Raw genomic sequence first — 26,513 nt, 5'->3', positions numbered from 1 at the left:
CTTTTACTGAGTGCGAAGTTAAGTCTGCCGGCATAGAACCTGTGTGGTGTGAGTTAGTTGGAAGGACAGAAGAGTTAGCGTACACAGATTGTGTATTCTGAATTTGAGGGAAAAAAAATCTACATTACATTTGGCAAAGATTTCATATTTTCGGTACACATTTTAGTGTTGTCTCCCGTGCAACTTGGAACTTAGGTTTTTGTGAGAGATGAGCATTTAACTTTTCTAGTATCAAATTGTTAACAATTCTGTAATTGTTTTTTATGCAGATTAACATTGGAGTATTGAAGTGTCATGCGATTGCATTAATATAACAGTTTAATTGAAACTCTGGACTGGATAAAAATAAAATTAAAACTCTACTTCTATTTTTAAACAGGGTTAACTTTTTATGCAAAAGACTTTTACAAAACCTTTAATCAGGGCTGGATTAAGGATGATAAAGGCTCCCGCCATATTTAAATTTGAGGCCCTTTTAATGTATATATATATATATATTATGTTACACACATACCTACAAATACTACATAGATTTATATATTTATATTGTGAATAATAAAACATTTTTGACCTTTTAGTTTAAATTTTTATCAAGGAATTATTTTTTTTGACTTGAAAAATAAAGTAATAAACAAAAATTTTAATAAAAACTGTTAACTTATTTATTATACAATAAAAAAGGTCAAGAAAAAAATTGAAACACTTAAAATTAAGTTTAAGAAGAATGCTTTTATATTACACATTTACCTGGTTTATTATTAGGAATTATTATCACTACTTTGGAAAATACTTGCACTGAAAATGAGGCCCCTGGCCAAGGCCGGTTTGGCAGTACCATTAATGTGTCCTTGCCGTTGATGTAAAAATACTTCTGCCATTAGATATGAATGATATAAATTTATTTTCTTTTTATCTTGATATTAGTATTCCAGTAAAACTTGGTTAATTTTAAGTTCAAGGAACTGTGCAGAATTTTTTGTAATTTTAATTTAAAATAATATTTTAATTTTATGTTGGACATCCATGAGCAGATGGTTGATGCATTAATTTAATCAATATGAGAAAAATAACAGTTGTGCTGTGAAGAAAGTCAGTAAATTTATTGCACATGATAACAAGACTGCTAAGATTTGTTTTTTCCACCATTACTATCATACAGTTTGATGTATATATTCTGTATATTAATATGCTAAAGTGATCATTAGTAGTAGTAGTAGTGACATGTGATGCAAGAAAGCAAGTGTATAAGCTTATGCAGCATCAGCCAAAAAAAAAAAAAAAAAATCACACCATTCCCTCCAAATGCCTGTCAGTTCCTCCTTAAATTTATTTAACCTATCAACTTCCACAACGACAGATAGAAGTATGTTCCAGCAATTAACCACCCGCTGGCTAAAGGCAAATTTCCGCACATCTATTCTACATCTGTCTTTTCTTAATTTGAATTTATGCCCCCTTAGGCACGTAATCAAGTGGAAGGATCCCATCAGAATTCAGCGCGCTCAACCCATTCAAGGCCTTATACACCTCAATCAGATCACTGCACAGGTGCCTAGTCTCCAGCCACTGCAATTTTCAGAACTTAAGCCTCTCTTGGTAAGAGGATCCCTTCATTCTCCTCACCAGTCTTGTTGCCCTTTTCTGTACATGTTCAAGCAAATCTACATCCTTCCTAAAAATGAGGCCTCCAGACCTTTACACAGTACTCAAGGTGTGGCCTGACCATTGCCTTATACAGAGGGACAATCACCTCCTTTTCCCTGCTAAAAAAATTCCTATATATCATTGACAAAACCCTATGACCTGCCCTGGCAGCCTGTCTGCATTTCTCAGAAAACTTCATATCTGACTGCACAATTACTCCCAGGTCTTTTTCATTTTCTACCACCTTAAGTGTAGTACCACACAGTTGGTACGTTTCTCTGGGGTTACTTCTACCCATATGCAGTACTTTGCATTTGTCAAGGTTAAACTTCAGTTGCCACTTCTTAGCCTATCTGCCCAAATTTTCCAGATCCTGTTGCAGTAGCACATTGCCATTAATGTCATTAACAACCCTGCCAACCTTTGTATCATCTGCAAACTTCAACACTAAGCCTGGTATACATTCATCAATATCATTGATAAATATCCACTAATAACATTAGTCCACGAAGAGCAGCACCCATTGATTACCACCCTCTGTCTTCTCCCACTCAACCATCCTTTTATCCATTGTAGCAACTTACCCTTAATATCATTCTGCTCCAATTTGTACAATAGGCTTCCATGCGCAACAATGTCAGAAGCTTTCCTGAAATCCAAATATATGATATCAAAATTATTTTTTGCATCCAGTTCCTTTGTAACCACATCAAATTTGTCGGACAAGACTTTTCCTTAACAAACCCATGTTGTGTCTGAATTATTGCCGCAGTCTTGTCTAGATGATCCTGCAATGCATCTTTAACCAGTGACTCCATTATTTTACCCGGAACAGAAGTTAAACTAACTGGTCTGTAATTACTCGTGTCACCCTTCGATCCCCCTTTGTGAATTGGGGATACATTTGCACATCTCCAGCCCGTGGGGACCTCCCCTGAGTCCAACGAAGCTCTCATAATTATGGCTAAGGGTTTGCTTAGTTGCTTTGCCGCCTCCTTTAATATAACTGGATAGATCCCATCCACCCCAGGTGCATTTCATATGTTTAACTTCAAAAATTTCTCCTCCACTTTGCTAGTTATTACAATTAAGCACCCTGCTACAATTTGATAACCTTCTGCCATTTTCAAACCTTAATAACTCCTAATGTGTGAATGTAAATGCAAAATACTCATTTAGTTTGTTTGCTATCTGAGCAGGATCATCAACAGTCGAATCATCGATGTCAAGTGGACCAATCTGATTCATCCCCTTCCTTTTAGAGTTTATATAAGTAAAGAAATCCTTTCTGTTTTTCTTAGCATCCTTTGCCAAAGATTTCTCGTAATCTGCCTTCGCCTGCCTAACCTCCTTTGTGACCTGATTTACAGACTAGCTTATATCTGCCATAGGCTTCTGAGTCGCTTGATAATTTATATGCATTCCATGATTTTTCTTCTCTGTCATGAGTCTCATTAGTTCATTTGATAACCATTTAAGCCTAAACCCTGAACAATATTTCTTAATAGGTATGAAACTTTTAGTAGCTTCCACGATTAATTCCTTGAATGCTTCCCACTTAGAATTTGCTGTTGGTAGCATCGTCAGTTGATCCCACTGTACAGAATTTAAAAACTGTCTGAGACCACTGTACTCACCTTTACAGAAGCAAAAACCCTTTCCTTTACCCCTGATGGTAATTATATCTTTAAATAAATCCCACACCTGTACACTGTGATCACTGCCACGTAATGGTTCCTTTATCTGCAAATTCTTAATACACGAATGATCACTGCTGATAACCAGATCAAGAGCATTACCCTCTCTGGTTGCCCCTCGAACATGCCACTGCAGAAATCAATCATCCAATAAATCCACAAAAGTCTTACTAGTGTGTGAGTGACCAACCCACAAGTTCCAGTCAATATCTGTGAAGTTACAGTCCCCCCATTATAAGACATTCTGATTTACTAGCCCACTCTATTTCTCTGTACAATTGTTCATTGTACTCATTCGAGTCATTAGGCCTATAACACACTCCTACTCTTATTTTTGCTTTCGCAGTGCTTATGTCACACCAAACTGACTCAACAGTGCACTGTTCATCTATATCAACTGGATGCAGTTCTTTTGATTTATATTTTTCTTAATTAACAGCATGACACCTCCTCCCTTCCTATCCTGTCTATCCTTTCTGTACACATTGTACTCCCCAAATTCCAATTCTGCATTCCTAATATCAGTGTGACACCACTTCTCTGATATCCCAACAATATCCGCCTTTGATGTCTTGATCAACACTTCAAATTCATCAAATTTATTTACTATACTTCTAGCATTGGTATACATGCAAGCATACATGCTCCTATTCCTAGTTACCCTGACACATCCCATATACCCACCTGTTTCACGATGACTGCCATCAGCATCCCTTACTCCAGGTCGCTACTTATTCTAATAGAAGTTGTGGAAGAATCACCTTCACCTCTGCCTGTGGCTGTGAATCCCCCCAAGCTAGCAGTTTTCCGACCCACCTGCCTTGATGGCATCAGCAAATATTCTTGCGCCCTTTCTATTTAAGTGTATCCCATTCTTGTAGAAGCAGTCTCTCCTGTTAACAAGCACAGACCACAATGAAAAAAATTCTACCCCTTGAGCCTTGCACATTCCTTCCAGGGTCGAATTGATTGATAAGGCTCTCATCATGTAGTCCCTCCTATCGTGTCTGGGCAGAATTGCAGACACTTTCAAATTTAACCCTGAATCACGACTTTTTTGAACTTTGACCTGTACTTGTTAAGTAAATCTGCAGATATCCTACTCTTAATGTCATTGGTGCCAACGTGTACAACAATATCACCTTTTGTGCCCTTAAAAGATGATATATGCTTTACAACGTCATCAACTTTTTCCCCTGGCAGACATACCCTGGTCCTGTTCCATCTATCCTTTTTACACAATATATATTACCCGTCTCCCTGACAAACAGAGTCACCAACAATAACTAGTTCCTTTGGGACCAGCGCATTCTGCCTTGGAGATTGCTGCTGTGTTGCTTGATGCCCAAGAGTTAGCTCTGGCATTGAGTTGGGCATCTGAGAGCTTGAAGGGCCTCTCATATTAATTTCTTTGAGGGCATCTACCCTACACCTCAAGCGTCTCATAGACGCCTATCAGAACGCTGAGTTAACGCTTAATTTCTAGACACTCTCTGCACCTAGCACACACAAAGACATCCTCCTTGGCTAGATCATGTTCTGTTCCAGAGAGTTCGGCAAACATTTCACAAGTTGCTCATTTTTTTAGGCTGTGATGCATTGGAGAATCGCCACCGTGAATCTCTTGGAGAATCTCTCCCAAGTCAAAGTCACAGCACTCCTGCCACTTTGTGCCCGTTGCTTTGCTGCTCTAGTCTGGGGCATGATATTTTAAATTAATAAGAGCAATAAATTTAATTAATTAATTGTGAATACTACGTTATCTAATAGAATCTTAAGTGCAGTGATGCGTATTACGCTATATAATTATACGTTAGAGCTGCCTAGTTACCACAATTAATAATTTAAATTCCCTACTACTCTATACAAAAATAATTGCTGCAAGATTCGAACGAAATAACAATTTAACGTATATTAAGTAGTAATCTACAAAAACTCTTTATCTAAATTAAAAATAAAAATAACCAGTGTAACTATAAGAATACGTATAAAGTACAACATAAAATAACAATTAGGTAAATAAAAAGACAAACACTTATCGCTTTTTCGGAGCCTGTAATTCACAGCTGTAATTTTTAAAGAGAGTCAGCACCCTCTCTTTATGTTGTTTATTATGTATAATTGTACATACCTGTGAGAGAGAGAGAGAGAGAGAGAGAGAGAGAGAGAGAGAGAGAGAGAGAGAGAGAGAGAGAGAGAGTATCCATCTATGTCTTGGGATATTATATGATGTTTAATAATACATGAAAAAAAAAGTGACATTTCTCTCTTTTTTGCATTATTGCTTTCAGTAAACTTTGTAACTAGGTACAAACTGCTTTTCTGAGTAGTACTCAGAATGAGAAAACACTCCTGAAACAGCTTCATGATTAATCTCTTCCATAAGTAAAAACTTAATCAACTTAATTTACACATGAAAAAAATTTAATCCTGTGTAACCAAGATAAAATTTCACAACTGTAATCAAACACATTTTTCCTGCAGTGTCCGCTCATTTGACACTCTTGTGTGTGTCTCATTCACACACACACACACGTGTGCACGCACACATTGAGGTAATGTCAAATTGGTCTGACATTTTTCCTGTATACTGTGAGCCCTCTGTTGTCATCTGGTTCAATGGAAATGATCAGGTCTAGAATATTCTTATCCATAATATTTTCCCTATATACTGATATATCAGTATATAGGGAGTAATAATCATTTGTTGATTTGGATTTTTTTTTCTCATGGTGAGTTTCTCTTCCACTTGCTCCAATCAGTAAGAGTCATATTCAAATTGCTCATAATAAGACATTCACTCTTGCCTGCCCATTCCATCTGTATACAGAGGCTCTCATGATCTTTAGTTTTTTGTTCTATAGATTCTTCCCACTCTTATTATAACTTTACTTCCAGCTAACTCACACCACATTGATTCTGTGCTAGTATGCATAGCTTCTGAATCTGTCTAAGCTGTTGTCACACTCAGGCTGCTTTTGATAAGAAGCCTGACCATCACTTCTATCTTCCCTTTGCTTTCTAAATAAAAGTAAAAAAGCAAACTGCAGCCATTATCAATCTAATGCAGGATGGAAGTTTCGTCAGTGATTCATGTTGAGGGAAATGGACCATAATCTGCCACATTGGTCCATTGTGGGTTGGCAGCTTGAATCCCGGTCTACTCAAAGAGTTTTTGGTTTTTTAGGGGCATTAGCAACTAAGGCCATATTGCTCTGGGGATATGTGGTGGTCATTCCCTGACCTTTCCGCATCCTCCGTATTTGGTGGTCACGGGCTCAAACCCCGGTGTAATCAAGAAGCGTGTGCTACGCACTGCTGCTCCTGCCCACCTGGCTACGGAGGCCCCTACTCAAAGAGTGTGTGCTATTGTGTTCCCAAACAAAAAAAAAAAGAAAAAAAAGTGAAAGTTAGAAGACGGTAGTGGGGAAATAGGAAGTGGGGGGAAATCTGTAGAAGGATAGAGGGGGGACAGTAGTAAAGGTGCCCGGCTGAGTGAAAGAGTTGACAGAAGGGGGACCCCCAAGTCAGGATGCCCATCCTACTCTGGGGGTGTGATATGAAAGTTGGCAGTGGGAAACCCACCAGGTGAAGAGGGGGGGGTGCCACCCAGGTGGTAGGAATAGGATCCCTATGTTTGAGCATCTGTATTGGTGCTCTATCTGACACTGGCCAGGGGGGCAAGTCTCACTGGCCAGTGTCAGCATCCCACACCATGCTGGCCAAGTAGCCACAGCATGGTGTCTGCTTGGATGGGCAGGGGACCTAGGCCATCCACCCATCATACTATCTGGGAGGGGGAGAGAGACACACACACACATCTACTGCATTCATAATCCTCATTTGCACTCTACTTCCATAAGAAAGTAAAGTTATTGGAAATTAAAAACTAGGGTTAGTGTACATTTAACTATAACATTTTATGGTTTGTGTTCTTTCTCACATATTTACACTCTCATTCATTCATCTGGCTTTCATTTCATTTGTTGAACTCTTTCTTTCTGTACTGTACCACAGCTTACTATTATTCTTCAGTTGAGGTACATTGCAACTTTTTGCAGATTTGGGGAGAATGCAGTGTGCGTTTGTGTTGTTAGTATTAGAATTATGTTTTGTTAGTACAGTAAAAATCCGAAAAGCCTGGATTCTCGGGTGGTCCGGATTTTCGAAAACTCACAAACTTTTTAAATTTAGCAGACTTATATGTGCATGCACATGCGTGAGTGCCACAGATGCCCAGCGACAACAAGCGAGCTCATGGTCGCCATTTTGAAATGAGCAATCAAACCGTGGCAACACTATAATTTTTGTCCTTCTCTTTCCATTTACCATATATAGCGCCGCCTCCGTAGCCAGGTGGGAAGAAGCAGCAGTGCGTAACGCACGCTTCTTGATTAGACCGGGGTTCGATCCCATCACCACCAAATACTGGAATGCGGAAAGATCAGGGAATGATCACCGCATATTCCCGGAGCAATATGGCCTTAGTTGCTAATGCTCCTAAAAACCAAATAACAAACAACAACAAACCATATATAGCATATGTTTGTTTGTTTGTTATTTGGTTTTTAGGAGCATTAGCAACTAAGGCCATATTGCTCCGGGATATGCGGTGGTCATTCCCTGACCTTTCCGCATCCTCCGTATTTGGTGGTGACGGGCTCGAACCCCGGTCTAATCAAGAAGCGCGTGCTACGCACTGCTGCTCCTTCCCACCCGGCTACGGAGGCGCTATAGCATATGTATTTACAAGCCCATAATAATGGCTCCTAAAATAGATAAACTTCATGGTGTGAAGAGAAAGAAGAACACGTTGAAATTGAGTGACAAACTTGAAAAAATTAAGAAACTAGAAAGTGGTGTGAGCAATACTGTTTTAATGGAAACATACAACATCGGAAAGTCTACAATTTACAATATAAAAAAGGCAAAGAATAAAATTCTAGAATTCACAGCCTCCTCTGAGCTGTACAATAAAATTGCTGAGAGAAAAAGTTTACATTGGCCAATATTAGAGAATCTCGATAAAGTGTTGTACGAATGATTTTTGCTAAAATGATCAGAAGGTATGGCAATTTCTGGGCCAATACTTATTGCCAAAGCAAGGTCTTTTAAGGAGCAAATGAACATTGAATCAGAGTGCACATTTCTTGATGGATTTCGGCTTAGGAATTTCATGACTAGTCATGGTATTAGACAGTTAGATATTGCTGGAGAAAGACAGTTGGCTGATACACAAGCAGCAACAGAATATAGTGCAACGTTTGAAAAAATCGTATCTGACTATGACCTTACAGTTGATTAAATTTATAATGATGATGAAACAGCAGTTTACTGGAAGTGTTTGCCCACAAAAACTTTGGCTAGAAACCAAGAACAAAATGCAACAGTGTTTAAGCTTAATAAGGAAAGAGTAACTGTTCTTATGTGTGCTAATGCTTCAGGTCAGCATAAAATTAAGCTTATGGTGATTGGTAAATTTCAGCACCCACTGGCCTTTAAAGGAATTGTGCACTTACCTGTGACTTATAAAGCCCCAAAGAATGCTTGGATGGACAAAGATATATTTCGTGATTGGTTTGTTCATGATTTTGTTCCATCAGTTTATCAGAACTTGAGAAAATTGCGGAAGCCTGCTACTTCTCGACAACTGTAGGGTCCACCCGCATGAATCAAAATTAGTGTCTGATTGCGGAAATATTTTCGCAATTTTATTGCCACCAAACGTAACTCCATTAATTCAACCCATGGATCAAGGAGTCATTAGGAACTTTAAATGTCACTATAAAAATGATTTTATGACGAAAATGATGCATAAGAATGTTGACCCTTCGGAATTTCAACACAGTTTTACAATCAAAGATGCAATATTTTCCTCTCGACTGCATAGAATGCAGTCAAGCCTGTAACTCTTGTAAGAGCATGGCGAAAGTTATGGCTGAACGTGACGTTTGCAGATCTACAATCTGATCGAAACAAAGATTTTGAAGGATTTCACATAAAGCCGAAGGCATCTGAAATGAAAGAACTGATGGAAACTGTTAAATTATGTATGGAAGACAACCCTCTACCCAAACTTAATGCTGATGACATTGAAGAGTGGATACGCATTGAAGATGATCTTGAAGTTGTGGTAACTTTCACTGATCAAGAAATTATTCACAGCATTATAACTCCTGATAAGATAGAAGAGAATTATTCAGAAGAATCTGGTGAAGAAAACGACAAATTTGAAGAAGAAAAGATATCTTGGGCTGCTGCAGAAAAGTCCATTGAAACAGTTATTAAATATATGAAACAGAACCATAGCTTCAGTCTTCAGGATGTCATGCATGTGCATATGGTGCATAAATAATTTTATCACAAAGAAATTACAAGGTCGTAAACAAGATGATATATATAAGTATTTAAAGAAAGCAATAGAAGCGTCAAGCAACAGATGCAACAGAAATCGCAAAAAAGAGCGAATAAATATTTGTTTGTTTTTCGAACTTTGTATTTTATATGAAAATATTTCATTAATAAACTAACACAATTAATTTATATAAAATATGTATCTTCTGCTTTCATTTATATACTGTATTTTTCCTTTACATTGTTGATTTTTAAACACGATTTCAAGCATTACACTTTTTTTTTTTTTTTTGTGGTGAAAATTTTTATGTTTACATCTTTGTCAGATGTTGACTTTATTTTTCTTTAAAACCGCTCATTTCGATAAATGAAGCATGCTTTATTTGCTAATGAATAAACTGTCAAAATTTACCTGGTCATCCCTTCTTTATTCCATCTTAAATTTCAATTTTAAAAGTACTGCCCAAAAATCCGGATCGACTCAGTCCCCGAAGCAGTCTGGATTTTCCGATTTTTACTGTACATATAAACTAATGTGAGTTAATTATTAAGTTTTGATTCATTTCGCCAATTACTTTCGCTCCTTCACTCATTCCCCTATACCATAACACTAATTCACACTCTCTTGTTCTTATACTCAGTCACTCTTTCACCAAAACTACCATTTATTCCCTTTTACCATAATTTCTATTTCACTCTTTCGCTCAGTGCCCAGCCTATTCACTCTGTCTTTTATTCTCTTTCATTCTACATTGCATTCCCTTGCTCCTAGCATACTAATATTTTTCAGCTGATCTGCTTCCCTGGCTGCCTGTATATCTCCCTCCTATACATGGTTACTTATTTGGTGTGGGGCATATATACCATAGTGAAATTTGTGAAATTCATGATTATCTATTTCTGGGTTTACCTATTATCTATATATATATATATATATACATTATCTATTTACTAATGGAAATGTAATTACTAATTACATTTCCATTAGTAAAGCTGTAAAGCTGAACTAGACAAACATTTGGAGTGACCAGATGGGTGAAATGGCAAGGTTTTTTTTTTTTTTTTTTTTTTTTGGCTGATGCTGTATAAACTTGCTTTCTTTCATCATATGCCTCAACTAATGCTAAAAATGCTAATGTCAGCAGTTTGTTTACAGAAAGATAAAAATAAAATACACATTTAAGTATATATTAAAATTCAGTAACCTTATATATAGTACGGTACTTTATGTATTAAATATACACATTTGCTGTATATATATTTTAGGATTTTTTTTTTCTGAATTTTTGCTTTATCTTATAGCAAGTATGTACCAAGATGAAGTATACAATGGCTCCGTCTCCAAGAAGGCAGCTTTCTGGAGGGTGGAATGTAGAAGAAGAGACAAAGGATGAACAGCAATCTCTAGTTGAAGCGGACAGAATTCAGCAACAGAGGCAGATAGAGGAGGAGCTAGAAATTGAACATGTAACTTTGTGTAAATATTACTCTTTTAAGTTGTGAATTTTTTTTTAATTAACATAGATAATTGTGTGTGATTGAGATCTGTAGAATTTTGTGTACTTCATGAATATAAAATCAGTGGTTAATGATAATGATAACATTATTTTATTTTATAGTTTTTCATTTGAACATTCTTTTCCTGTTAATATTCAAATCTCATAAACTGACAAAAGTGGTAACCAAATTATTAAAAGTCTGACTTTTTTTTTATTTGTCTGGTGCTTCATCCCTAGGTGTAATGTGACACATTTCCGACATGTGTTGCATTGCAGGGAAATGTTGGCCACCACTGGGCTAACATACAGAAATGAATTTTGCTCTGTGCTTTAAATAAAAAAAAAAATTAAACAGTTTTATGTTTATAATATAAATTTAATATCTTCACTGACTTCTTAAGAATTTCATCTCTTTTTGTTTCTCCTTTGTACCTGCAAACTCCCAGCTATCAGACTCATTCTGAATGGGATTGTCGCATATCATCCAAGGAGGACTGATTCTAAATTTTGTGCCAAATTGTTCTGATTAACATGTTCACTGCTGGTTTGACCTATTACCTTAATGAACCAGATTCAAAAATTTACGGGATTAAGTCGGTCTGGATTAGGCAGTGTAGTGACATTTTTGGACTTCCTTCTCACTATGAATTAGTCAGCTGCTGTAAAAGGTTGCTTAATAAAAATACGTTGATTTTTTTTTTTTTTTTTTGAAATCAGAAGAAAATGGATCTTAAAGTTATGGTATTTCATTCACATGGGTTAAAAATCCCTTCATGCACATATGAACATGCAGTTAACATGTTAATAAATATGAACATTTTGACTCGCCTTTGCTCCATGTGAATAGTTATTTTTTGAGTTTGTGATAAGCAGAAAAAAAGGAGGGAGAGCTTTGTGATAAGAGCTTATAATAGGTGATGTCACAAAAAAAATAATAGTTTAAACTTTGAATGGAAAATGTTTACAGAAAAATTTTCATCAAGGTTGTGGGAATTGGACACATGCCTTTCCTGTTAATAGGCACTAGTGCAGGGATGATAGCTGCTGTTGTAGCTAGTAAGACTTTTTTCTGAATGGTGTTTTCAACATTTTTACTGGTGTTTCATAAGTGCTCAGTTTTGTTGATGTTTATTTTATTATTCCAAACTTCATATTTTAAGTCAGAATTGTATTGATTCAAGATCCTTTATGATAATTTCTTTACTACTTTGCCAATTTTTTCATAATCAGTGAATATATATAGAAAGTGATCAGTGAAGGTTGGGTAATGAGAGTGTAGGAGAACTAATTCTATAAAGGAAAAAAAAACGAAGAATACTTTTTTTTTTTGACATTGAGTATATTAAATTATAAAAATGGTAATTGTATATGTATATGTTATTTTATGCTATCTCAGATCTTATATACAGTATTTATTTTTGTAGATTTGATGAGAATTTTCATTTATTTTAGGCGGCTCTACTTGAGAGAGAAGCACATATCCAAAAGATTGAATCAGAGATGTTAAATATTAATGAAGTATTCCGTGAGTTGGCTACAATGGTACATGAACAAGGTGAAACAATAGGTGAGATTTATTCTCTTGTTTGTGTAATAATATCTTACTTCAGATTGTATACCCATTTAAGTACAAGTAGCTTGATTCCTTGACTGCTTTCTGTGACATTTTTGATATTGATAAATATTTTGTACAAGAAATTGTAGTCTTGATAATGAAAATAAACATACCTGACACACATTAATGAATGAATGAATGGAGGAATAACATCATTTATGTACACAAACATTATGATTAAGGTAGTTACTAATAGGTTTGTTCCTGTGTTCATCAGTGGATGAGTTATAAAGATAACCAATGGATGGCATAGTGAAAACCAAAACTGAACTGAGTTCCCGGTTTGCTGAGTTAGTCTTTGTTGTGCCATTCTCATGTAGTGATTCGTCAATCTATTTATTTCTAATGGACTAGAATCATTCTTTTTTTTTTCCCTTTTTTTTTTTTTTTTTTTCTTAGAAGTATTCATTTATGAACTTGAATAATATATAATTTTAAATATTATCAAGAGTTGCAGTTTGTATTGTAAATGTTCTTTATTTTTTTCAGAGTGTAATGTTAACTGTATACACTGGTGTTCAAAAAAAAGTGCATCACGTAGGAATTTTTCATTTCTAACTCTTTTTTGTGAGGGTATGTTATATTAATAGCAGTTAAGGCAAATAGTTAATAGTTAAGGCAAAGCTAAGTAATATTTGACAGGTGCTCTCAAAATATTCCAAAATGAGCATTTGCAACCTTTATACAACAGTTTTGGTAAACACGACAATTATGGCTAAAATGTTATAAGAAGCCCTCAATTTGCTTCATTTATCATTTTAAATGGAAAACAAAATGAAAAGTTCACCAGGAGCAAACCAATATTTAGTTGAACCGCCTCTGGCCTGATGACAGCAGCACACTGTTGAGGCATTGACAAGATCAGTTTCTGAAGATAATTAATTGATAGTTTTTGGTTCCAAACACGAATTATGGCTTCCAAGAAGGGTCTTTGGTTTCTTTCTGGCAACTGCAGATTCCACACAATGCCAACAGTTCTCTATAGGATTCAGGTCCGGGCTGTTTCCTGGCCAGCTAAGAGTTGTAATGGACAAGAAAAACAATTCCATTCTGCCACATCTGCTTTATAATCTGATTTGGCACTTTGCAGATTTTGGCTATTCCCAAAATTAAAACAGGACATGAAATGAAAATGATTTGAGTAAATTTAAGAAATTTGGTTAAACATGATAGATGCTCAAAAGCATTCACAAAGGAAGCTTTTAAAAATGTTTTGACTGGTGACAGGCTCAATGGAACAAATGTATAGTTGCAGGAGATTATATTGAAAAAATGTAAGCATTTATCATTTGGATGAAATAAATTTTCTGTAACATTCAGTGAACTTTCTGTTCAAACCTTTTTTAACAAATTGTAACGTGTTCAGTAAGTTTATTAATTAATTAATTTTTTTTAATATTAGCAAAATTGTAGTTATGTTTCTGGAGTGCCATTTGATTTCTGTTTATTTCTTATTACCGAATGTTGCGTTACTGCATTCATTTTTTACCATGTTGCATTTCAGATTCCATAGAAGGCAACATTGAAACAGCAGATGATAATGTAGCAGCAGCTCACCAAAAATTGTGGCAAGCCAGTAATTATCAGGTAAATTTCATGTTAAATTTATTGTTTACATTTTTATGTGAAATAAGAATGCTAAATTTTCTAAATTAGGTATTCTTTTGTGTCCAGTATATGGTGTTCTTGTTCTCTGGGAGAATACATTATCTTTGCTATTAATATGCTTCTGAGGTCATCATAGAGCTGGCAATTGTACATTTGATGCCACTAAGTCCATTGAACAGGTATGCTGCTTCCAGGTCCTGTGAGAACCAATTTGGGGTCATAGGATATACTCGGTCGACATCTGGGATAAACTTCCTGGTGATCTCCCCTGTGTGAGAGTTTACCCATCTGTCCTGATACACCTGGTGGTTCTGAAGCTTTTTTCCTCTCAGCAGGTTGGTTGTTTGTAGGGTCGTGCACCCAACGTATGTTTTGGTGGTGGTATCCTTTGCCAGGTGGGGCAGCAGTCCTATACACATGATCCCCAGGTCCAGAGGAAGGACCCCGAAGGACACGGGTGGTGGTGGTGAGTAGAATCATTCTTTGGATCGAGTCAATGATTTGCTGGTTAACTGCTGTGGCAACTTTGTTGTACCACACGCCAGAGGCATATATGATAATGGGCATGAAGACTGCTTTATAATATGAATGAAGTATGTGCCGGCTGAGGCCCCAGTCCCATCTGGTGACCCTGGCAACCAGAGCAGTGTGTCTCCTAATCTTGGAGCAGAGGTATTGAAGATGGTCTTTGAAGGATAGATTTTGGTCTAGGATGACTCCTAGGTACTTCAGTTGTGTTGAGAATTTTATTGTCGTCTGATTTATCTTGATCTGAGGTGATCAATGCAAGTACAGTTTCCCTTTCAGTAGGATTGAGTTAGTTTTGTCCAGTGAGATATTTAGGTAGTTTTGTCTTGCCCAGTCTTGTAGTCGATGTAAGGTCTAATTAGCTAGTTCTTCCAGCTGTGCCCTGGAGTTTGCGAAGACCGTAAGGATAAGGTCATCAGTGAAGACCTTGGATTTTACTTCGCCGAGGTTCAAGGCCAAGGAACTGCCCAGAATAACATTCTACATAAGTGGTCTCAGAACCGAACCCTGTGGACAACCCTGGTTAATTTTTCTTGAGAGAGACTGGTACGGTGCTTTGACAGCTATAGGTCTGTCCGACAGGTAGTTGTTAATGGTCTGGAAGAGGTTTCCAGGGACACTGGCGGCCTTAGTCTTGCCAGGAAGCTTGGCCACCATAAGGTGTCGAATGTCCCTGCGAAGTCCATTGAAATTACTAGAAAGTATTTCCCGTCACATTCTTCCATGTGTTGCAGGAGGTGCTGGTGGGCGTCAACTGCTGAGACCCTCTGCCTAAAGCCATACTGGTTAGGTGTTGTTAGGCCTGCTGAGTCATAATTGTTGTCGGCCATACAATAGACGTTCAAAAAGTTTGCTTGCCACAGAGAGTAGGGCTGTTGGTCTGTAAGACTTAGGTAGTTGATGTGGCTTTGAAGGATTTTTCAGGATAAGCTTGACATTGGCAACCTTCCAGGAGCCTGTAAAGGTGCCAGCTTGCAGATGTGTTTTAGGTTTAACAGCAGACCGGGCTTGCTGAATGGTCTTTTTACTATTTCCGGTTGCAGCAGGTCTGGTCCTGGGCATTTGTTTCCTCTAATTAATGATGCAGTAGTAGTAAGTTCCTCCCTCATGAAAGGCTCCTCAATTGTGTTGTTGTAGTATTCCTCGTTCTCCTGACACATTCTTCTCTGTTCTTCCATTTCTCGATCAACTGGTGGGCTAAAGGCCACATCTAGTTTGTGGTCATGGTGCCATGAGGCGTTCTGCTTGCCGTGATGACTTCACCCTGGGGAAGTTTATTTGTCTTAATCTTATATATATGACCCCCCCCCCCACATGTCGTTGTTGCCTGTGGTTGAGACCAGTCGCTGCCAGGTTTTTAGTGGCAGATGTGCATGGTGTAGGCACTTCTGGCTTCTCTATAGCACTGCCGGAAGGCCTCCACCTCTGTTGCTGGTCACGATCTTCTGTCCCTCTGGAATGTACTTCGTCTGGGCTGAGCTTCCTTTCTGAGCTGCTGTAGGGGCCGGTTCCACCCAAGGGACCACACCCGGGGGTTGGATTATTTTTCGTTATTGCAGCATTGCAGGCCTGAGTTATAAGGGCTGTTGCCTTTCTCTGGAGGAGGTTCGTGTTGTTGGTGGCATGGAGTTCCCCCTGTTGTTCCTGCATTGCAGTTGTCATAACTGTATGGAAGGTATCCCAGTTGGCTTTCGGGAAGGCTTATCTGTATTGCATTTGTTTTTGTATGGGAGTCCTGGTTAATTGGTCTAGCAAGCTGGAATGTTATGGCACAGATGTAGTCCAAGCATCTTGAATATGGTGATTGGATGTGGTCCAAGCATCGTGAACTGTCCACCAAGTGATATTGTTGGAAATGTTCCTAGAGGCCATTAGGTGCCTCCGTAGCCAGGTGGGCAGGAGCAGCACTGCGTAGCACACGCTTCTTGATTAGACCGGGGTTCGAGCCCATGCCCACCGAATACGGAGGATGGGGAAAGGTCAGGTAATGATCACTGCATATCCCCAGAGCAATATGGCCTTAGCTGCTAATGCTCCTAAAAACCAAATAACAAACAAAACATCCTAGAGGCCATTGTAATATCTATAATTGCCATAACTTATTGCAGAAAGTTGGCAAGTTGTTTGGAAGGTTTAGTACTGTTATTGGTTCGTTACCCAGGAACTCCTCCAAACTTTGCCCATTCCTTGGTTACCTTGGCAGTCGGATGTTTGGCTATGCCACACCGGAGACCTGCAGTTGGCGTCACTGCCAATGATTATTTTCGCATTTGGGAGAATATTTATTACTGTATGAAGACATCTGACGGCGAAAGTAATATCCTTGCCTGATTGGCAATATAGGGACACCATGTAAAGAGACCCGGGCTGTGCATAGGTGAATTATTCTGGTGGCTGTAACATCCGGATTTCTAATGACAATAGGAGTCCAGGGAGTATCATACTGTTTGTATAATTTTATATGTCAAGGAATACCCCAGACTATCTTCATGTGGGAATATGGTTCTTGGAGTATTATAACATCAATGCTCTCCTCCTCTGCTTTGAGTCGTATCTGGTCGACCACTGCTCTGGCCCTCTGCACATTTATTTGAAGAAATTTGACCTCAGTAGTATTGTACTTCTTAGGGTATGTCCCCATAATGAAGTCTTGTTTGGTGTAAACTCTTAGCTTTGAGATATGCTGGCATTTGTTATCTCTTATTGAATGCACAGAGCCCATCTTCAGGGCCTTGCAGTTAGTGCACACTGGCTGTGCATCATTATTAGGGTAATTATTGAAAGTGTGGCCCTTTTCAGAGCAATTGCCTCATGTTGACACTGTATGTGTGCAGGTATGCATCATATGGCCATACCTACAACACTTAAAACGCTTGGGCACAGCCACGTGTTTGTGGAAGTAGTGGCCTGTCCTTTAAGAACCTGCCAAGCTGCAGGAGCAAGTTCTACAATCCAATTATTGGAACTAGTGTCTTTGGATTTAGTACTGTATTTTTTTGGTGTAAGCAGCATTTGGACATCTTGGTCAGGTAGGAAGCCAGATGGGTTTTTCTGATAGATTTCATCGGCCAGCTGGTTTGGCATAAGGTCCTTGTCCCAGTTGTAAATTACTATGGACGGGCTTTTCTGTTTAGGCGTTGTTGTGATGAGTCCGAGCTCTGATATCTTGGGATTATTAATGATTTTTTCCACTTCTTCTCTCGTCTCTGTCTCAATCTGGATGCCTGTATTCCGGTCTTTCTTACCACTTTTATTCTTGTTGTCTTAAAGCCGTTAGTTTGGCAATGATTTGTGCCGTGAGTTCTTCACTCAACAGTGTCTCGTCTGGAGTTGTTGAGGTGCAGAACAACCAAATTTGGCTGTTTCAGAAGGGTTTTTCTCTTGACAGGTTGTGCTCCATTACACACTGTCTTTGTCATGCTAGGGGCAGCCCTCTGCACTGTGCATAGGAAGGGGCATGCTGTTGCATTTGTTTTGCCCCTCCAATAAGCCTCCAATTTGTCATTTTCTTTCTCCCATTCTGGTGAGCTGTAAGGAGGATAGTCTCCAATTTGCTCCAGAGGGAGACAATGTCAGCCCTGAGCATGGTTGTGACTCTGTTGGTTGGTTCTTTAAGCAAGTTCTCTAGTGCCGTTCCGAGTGTGAGTACCTGCTGTAAGACGGGGACCTTATGCAGAGTGGGGTCTAATAAGTGCACCTCCTCTACATACTGCATAATGGAAGAGATGGTTGTTGCCAGAGCTTTGCTGTGGATAACATTTTACCACTTTAAGCCTCCAATAAATAAAGTAGTAGTATTGCACCAGTTGATAAGAGTCATTTACCACCTAGTATTGCCTGGGATATTGGATGGTATTGCTTTCTGGTGTAAACACCGCACCCCAACCCCTGCTTATGTTGGGTGGTTCCCTCTGGTATACTAGGTGCAGTGTTTCAGTACTTCCCCACCGAACATATGCATAGGGTTCAACTAACAATCCCACGATCATGAAGTTGCAATCTTGACTCAAATGTCATCTAAATATCAGTTTCATCAGCATTTTAGACTCCCAGGTAGCAAGCCCTAGCCTGCCATATCTGAGAAAATGTTTGAGGCATTAGCATTAGTAGAGGCATGTGATAAAAGAAAGCAAACTTACGTAGCATTAGCTAAAAAAAAAAAACCACTCCCATTTCACCCCATTGTAGTTCATTCGAAATACATGTCCAGCCGAGCCCTAAATTTATTTAGGCAATCAACTTCCACAACAAGGGATGGAAATCTGTTCCACCAACCAACTACCCACTGGCTAAAGGCAAATTTCCGCACATCTATCCTACATCTGTCTTTCCTCAATTTGAATTTATGCCCTCTCAGGTGATTATTCTGAGCAAGAGGAAGAATCCCATTGGCATTGAGCATGCTCAACCCATTCAATGCTTTCTACACCTCTATAAGACCACCTCGCAGGTGCCTAGTCTCCAGACACTAATTTGCAAAACTTAAGCCTTTCTTCGTAAGAGCAACCCTTTGTTCCATTCACTAATCTTGTTGCCCTTCTCTGTACTCGTTCCAACAGCTCTACATCCTTATTGAAATGAGGCCTACAGACCTGTATACAGTACTCGAGGTGTGGCTTGACCACTGCCTTGTACAAGAGAATAATGACCTCCTTATCCCCGCTAGAAAAATTCCTGTATATCATTGACAAGACACCATGAGCTACTCTTGCAGCCCGTCTGCACTGCTCAGAAAACTTCATATCTGTCCGCACAATTACCCCCAGGTCCTTTTCATTCTCTACCACTGTCAGTGTAGTACCACAGAGTTGATACGTTGCTCTGGGGTTACTGTTTCTCATATGTAGTACTTTACATTTGTCAATGTTAAACTTCATTTGCCACCTCTCAGCCCATCTGCTCAACCTTTCCAGATCCTGTTGCAGCAGCATAGCATCAGTAGTGTCCTTAAAAACCCTGCCAACCTTTGTATCGTCTGGTAACTTGATATACCATCATCAATATAATTTATAAATACAGAAAACAACAGTGGACCCAACACTGAACCCTGAGGGACTCCACTAATAACATTAGTCCACGATGAGCAGTGTCCATTGATTACCACTCACTGTTTTCTCCCCCTCAACCATCCCTTTATCCATAGCAGCAATTTGCCTCCAATGCCACACTGCTCCAATTTGTGCAGCAGTCGTCCATGTGCAACAGTATCAAAAGCCTTTCTAAGATCCAAATATATAATATCAAAGTTGTTCCCTGCATCCAGTTCTTTTGTGACTGCATCATAGTATCCAATCAAATTAGTCAGGCAAGACTTTCCCTTAATAAAACCATGCTGTGTCCGAGCTGTAACTGAAGTCTTGTCTAGATGATCCTGCAGTGCTTGGCGCCTCCGTAGCCAGGTGGGCAGGAACAGTAGTGCGTGGCACACACTTCTTGATTAGACCAGGGTTCGAGCCCGTGACCACCAAACTACGGAGGATGCGGAAAGGTCAGGGAATGAACACCGCATATCCCCTTAGCAATATGGTCTTAGTTGTTAATGCTCCTAAAAAAACAAAAAAAAAAAAAAAAAACCTGCAGTGCTTCTTTAACCAGTGCCTCCATTAATTTTCCTGGAACAGAAGTTAAACTCACAGGTCTATAATTACTTGTGTCAGCCTTTGATCCTCCTTTGTGAATTGGGGTCACGTTTGCACATCTCCAGTCTATGGGTACCTTCCCTGAGTCCAAAGAAGCTCTCATAATTATGACTAAGGGTTTGCTTACTTCCTTTGCTGCCTGCTTTAATATTACTGGATAGATCCCATCTGCCCCGGGTGCCTTTTTTATGTTTGTCCTCAACAATTTCTCCTCCACTTTCCTCTCAGTTATTACAAAATCATCTAGCTCACTGCCTGTCTCATTAGTTCATATGACATCCATTTAGGCCTAAACTTTGATCAGTATTTCTTAGTTGGTATGCAACGCCTAGTAGCTTCCAAGATAAGTTCTTTGAATGCTTCCCATTTTGAATTTGCTGTTGGTAACATCATCAGTTGGTCCCACTGTATAGAATTTAAATACTGTCTCAGAACATCATAGCCGCCTTTACGAAAGCAAAAACCCTTCCCTTTACCCCTGATGGTAATTACCTCTTTGAGTAAATCCCACTTCAGCACACTGTGATCACTCCCAACTAGTGGTTCCTTTATCTACAAATTCTTAATGCATGAAGAATCACTACTGATAATCAGATCAAGAGTATTACTCCCTCTAGTTGCCTCCTGAACATGCTGATGTAGAAAACAATCATCCAGTAAATCTACAAAAGCCTTGCTAGTGTGTGAGTGACCAACCCACAAATTCCAGTCAATATCTAGGAAATTAAAATCCCCCATTCTAAGACTCTGATTTATTGGCCCACTCTATTTCCCTGTACAGTTTCTTATTATACTCATCAGAGTCATTAGGCCTATAGCACACTTGTACTCTCAATTTTGATCTCCCAATGCTTATGTCACACCAAACTGATTCGACACTGCACTATCCAGCGATGTCGACTGGCTTCACTTCCTTGGATTTCATGTGTTTCTTAACTAATAGCATAACCCCTCCTCCCTTCCTATCCTGTCTATCCTTTGTGTACATTGTACTCCCCAAATTTCAGTTCTGCATTCCTTATATCTGTGTGACACCACGTCTCTGATATCCCAACAATATTTGCCTTTGATGTTTTGAGCAATACCTCAAATTCATCAAATTTATTTACCAAACTCCTAGCATTGGTGTACACGCAAGGATACAATCACCTGTTTCTATTCTTAGCTACCCTAATACAACCCATGTGTTTGCTTGTACTGCAATGACTCCCAGCAGTCTCTGAAATACCCTGCATCTTGTTTTCCAGGCTGCTGCTCATTCCATTAGAAGCAGTGCAAGAATCACTTTCACCTCTGCCAGTGGCTACTGTTAATCTATTCGTCCTTGTATCCCCCCAAGCTAGCAGTTTTCCGACCCACCTAACACTGCCTCGATAGCATAGAAAGGGTGCATGCAAATATTCTTGCACTCTTTCTATTTAAGTGTATCCCATCCCTGTAGAAGCAGTCTCTCCTGTTAACAAGTACAGACCAGACTGAAAAAAATTCTACCCCTTGAGCCTTGCACAAATTTCCAGGGCCGAATTGATCAACATGTACTCCCTCCTATTGTGTCTGGGCAGAATTGCAGACACTTTCAAATTCAACCCTAAGTCATGGCTTTTTTTCAGCAGTGACCTGTACTTGTTAAGTAATTCCGCCGGTCTCCTACTCTTATGTCTCCTACTCTTGAGACAATCCTCAATGACCAAATATAAGATTTCTCTCAGTTCAGAAGATATTTTTTCCCTCTGTTTCAGTATTTTAATAATCTTGATGTAGAGGGTTCTAAAAATTATTCATATAAACCTATTTATAAAATAAAATATATAGTTGTTATTTTGTGTTTAAACAGAATAATGTTTTTAATGTCCATATCCTCCAGGATCCTTTGCACAAATTAAGGAATTGCCTTGTGTATAAAAGTGTCAAATAATCAGATCCTTTTTATTATATGTGTGACTGTACAGGGTGATTCTAAATTATTGTCGGGGTTTCCGTGGCCTATAATTTTCAAACCGGAAACAACAAAACTGCTTAAGGAATGTGAAAGTGTAACTCAAAAAGTTTTATTACCTGTAGAATCAATACTGCCGGATGCTAAACAACTTCAACATGCACGCCTTTCGTGGGATGTAAGATGTCCAAGCGATATTCAATTTCCCTTCAATTTCCCTCCAAGTATTCTCTAGCATTTGTGGTGTAACTGTTTTGATCACAGCAACAATTCTGAGCTTCAGTTCATCGAGGGAGATCACAGGGGTCTTGTACACAGTGTCCTTCACGTATCCCTACAGGAAGAAATCAAACTGCATAAGATCAGTTGCGTGCGGAGGCTACTGAATCGGTCCACCATGCCCAACCCAGTGCCCAGGAAAATGCATGTCAAGAAATTCTCAGACAATAAGAGCCCAATGTAGCAGTGTACCATCTTGCTGGAAAACCACATTTGGCTGACGATTTTCCAACTGGGATAAGATACAGCTGTAGCATGTCAAGATAGGTCACAGCTGTCACTGTTTTTTCTGCAAAGAAAAAAGGGCCCCAAAACTTCCAAACATGACAAAGCACACCAGACATGGACCTTTGGACTATTTCTTTCGAATTCTCGAATGGTGTGAGGGTTTTCTGATCCCCATATTCTGCAGTTATGACGATTTACCTTCCCTGATATGTAAAAGATTGCTTCATCACTAAATCTCCATCTCCGAAGGTAATTTTCATCAGCTTCGACGTTTGACAAAATGTCTTGGGCAAATTGGAAATGGCAGGGTTTATCGTTCAGTATTAAAGCCTGCACAATCTGCAGTTTGTAGGCATGGAGGTGAAGGCGGTTATGAACAACCCTCCAAACAGTCGTTTGTGGTATACTTAACTGCAGAGAAGCTTGTCTAGTTGATTTTTGTGGGCTTTGATAAAACACTTCGTGGATTCGATCAACATCTTCCTGCGAATTGCTCAGTCTTCCCGCTCCTTTTTGGTGCAGAACACTACCAGTCTCTTGAAATTGCTTTAACCAATGTCGGATAGCATTATCTGAAGGTGGATCTTTTCCATACTGAGTTCTGTAATTACATTGTGTTGTGATAACGGACTTTGTTTTGAAAAACCAAAGTACGCACATTGCCTTCTCTTGAACAGTCGCCATTTTGAAGTAATGCCATCAATATCTCCCAGACATCAATGTGGGAGCACAGCATTGCCAAATAAAACTTTCTGAGTTACACTTTCATATTCTATAAGCAGTTTTATTTTGTTGTTTCTGGTTTGAAAATTATAGGTCACGGAAACCCCGACGATAATTTGGAATCACCCTGTATTATTCATAAATGCTATGATTTTCTGCATATTAAAATATATGTAAATTTATGAATACCATTTTCATCTCTTCTTTTATAATACGATAAATAACAGTAAATTTTGAGCAGTTTAATATACAGTCGATTCTGGTTATTTGGGACACATCGGGACTAGTGCATTTTGGCCTGATTAAGCAGCTGCCCCAATTATGTGAATTTTCACGTAAATAGTTAAAAATACAGCTTTACGAGTGATTTTCTGTACGATCAAATCACGTTATGATGGACTCACCATAGTAAAGTACTGTTCATTATACCGATATGTAGTAAGCTCTGGTCATTGTGATCACGTTTGTGAATTGAATTTTAATGCTGTTAAACAGCGATTCTAATTAGTGACAATAGGAGGAATATTATCAACAAGCTATAAAAGTAAAGATATGTTAAGTACAAATTTATATTTTATTGACTTACCAATTAAAAATTTAAATGATACGTGAAAATCGGAAGAATATTTTCCACAGGTTAGCAAAATAAAAATAAATTTACGCTTATGTGCGTAGATTAATTAATAAGTACTGTAGTATGTACATACCATTAGTTGATATTTCTGTTCACTAACATTTGTGTGTGGGGTTAAAATTTAAAACAGTAAAAAAGATAAGCAATCAATAACAAAGAACACGGCACACACAAATCGCAAGTAACACAATATGGGCAAGTGAGAATGGAGTAACGTTACGAAGCTTAAAAAAATAGGAATGAAGAGAGGATTCTGAAAACTTATTTTTTTATATGATTGAAGATTTCATGGAAGTGTAAACACATTTTACCATAATAACATAAAACCCACAGAATGTCAGTATTCTCACAAATTCAATAAAATTGAGTTTACTATCCGTTTATAGATTGCACTAACAGAAATGCCCACTAAATCGGAAACTGCTAATTGTTTTATGGTTATGACCTCCAGAAATACGACCGTACAATGTGGTATGATCGGAGACAATTGTAGGGTAATCTCAAGTGCTGCGGTCTCCTGCCCCGATTAAACGGCATGTTGTCCCAATTAAGCGAAGTAAATCCTGGATATTTTTTCGATTGGGTTCTGTTCTTTAAGATTTGTTCCAAATAAACGGCTGCTGTGATTAACCGGTGGCCCAAATAACCAGAATCCACTGTATTTGATTTGTATAATGAAGTAAAATACTCATAACTATATTGTGATTGTGAACTGCTACTTTACTTTTAGCATTTCAGTAATTGGTTTTGACTGTTGATATTGTATACCTTTTAGCATTATGAAAGAAGTATTTTATAACTACTGATATTTATTGTTGAGCTGAAGCTTTCAATATGTGTATTTTTTTTTAAATTATTAAATTTCATTTTTTTTCTCTTCTTTATTAGAAAAAGTACCGGCAGAAGATGTGTTGTTTTGTGGTTATCCTTTTAGCAGTTGCTGTTGTAGTAACTATTATCGTTGTAATCTCTATTAAAAAGTGATTTCATTTTCCTTGGTTTGTGAATGAGGCTGTGATCAAGATTCATGAATATTTGACTGCACACAGTTTGTAATTTCTTGCAGAGCTTAAATATGTAATGCTAATAATATTTTAGAAGAAATCTGTTTTCATATGCAATGCTTTAAACAGTAAATTGTGACCTCATGCTTTCCTTCTTTGTCTCTTTCAAGTAAAGAGAAGTCAAAGTAACACCATAAGGCATTGTTTACTATGTGAATTTTTAACTGAAACCTTTGGAATCAGTATCTTTTTGACATAAGAATATATAATGAAGTAACATGATTTTGGACATTGTTTTAAATTTATGCATATTTTTAACTAATATGATTTTGAAATGTCATATATTGTTGCTCTGTACAGTAGTTATGGAAATTATCCTAAACTAAAACTGAAAGCCAACTCTGTGAGTTATATCAAAAGATTTTTGTAAATAATTGTTAAATATTGAAACACATGAGCAATCTATTGCAATCCTACATAATGTATATTTTTTGTGTAATTCCTATCAGTAATGGCCAGTTGTATAGTGTAGGCTGCATGTGGCTAGAGAATACTTATATAAAAAATGTGCTGAAGGTAAGATTAATATTGTAGAATAATGTAAAAAAAAACTTTTTGAAGTCAAATATGAAATAACTATGTAAAGTAATACTTGTCAGCTGTAGTAGTTTGTACAAAAATTAGATAAGTCCAGATTTACAATGTGTCTTACACCCTGTAATTGTGCTCTATTTTGAAACAGTTGTAAAATACATGGAGTGAAGTTTGTGTGTCTCTCTCTCTCCCTTTTCCCCACCCATATATCAAATCTGTATTTTAAAACAAGTGAAGAAGTAATACAGAAATTTACATTCCATAATCAAAACATGAAATAAATTTGTATTAAATATTAAAAATAAATATTTGTATTTGGAAATAGCTTGTAATATTATTTGAGAACATAGTTTGGTTGAAAAGTAAAAATTTGCTTTTTATGATTAGTTTTTTGACCACCTATGTTTAAGAAAGGAAACATTTTTAACACATACAGGGCAGGATCAAAAAGTTTCAGGCTGAATTTTTTAAAAATATCTAAACATTGAATGAAAAAAAGGGTCTAGTGACCTGGATAAACACTAGTTTCAG

The 26,513-nt window shown here is 37.9% G+C and overlaps 1 protein-coding gene across 1 annotated transcript in view; it reads left to right on the top strand.

Annotated features, from left to right (window-relative positions):
* LOC150082142 (syntaxin-7-like) overlaps positions 1-26,202 on the top strand; it is a 74,177-nt gene extending 47,975 nt beyond the window's left edge. The window contains exons 7-10 of the mRNA XM_090380007.1: positions 10,998-11,162; positions 12,647-12,761; positions 14,314-14,396; positions 25,273-26,202. Coding sequence (XP_090236133.1) covers positions 10,998-11,162; positions 12,647-12,761; positions 14,314-14,396; positions 25,273-25,368 — 459 coding nt within the window. The 3' untranslated portion in view covers positions 25,369-26,202. The remainder of the gene's footprint in view (positions 1-10,997; positions 11,163-12,646; positions 12,762-14,313; positions 14,397-25,272) is intronic.
* The last annotated feature ends 311 nt before the right edge of the window (positions 26,203-26,513 follow it).

This window comes from Mastigoproctus giganteus, chromosome 8 (genome assembly GCF_048544385.1).
Source record: "Mastigoproctus giganteus isolate SK-2022 chromosome 8, ASM4854438v1, whole genome shotgun sequence".
Classification (NCBI taxonomy): domain Eukaryota; kingdom Metazoa; phylum Arthropoda; class Arachnida; order Uropygi; family Thelyphonidae; genus Mastigoproctus; species Mastigoproctus giganteus.
The sequence above is the reverse complement of the archived record's forward strand: the minus strand, read 5'-3'. Positions and strand labels throughout refer to the sequence as shown.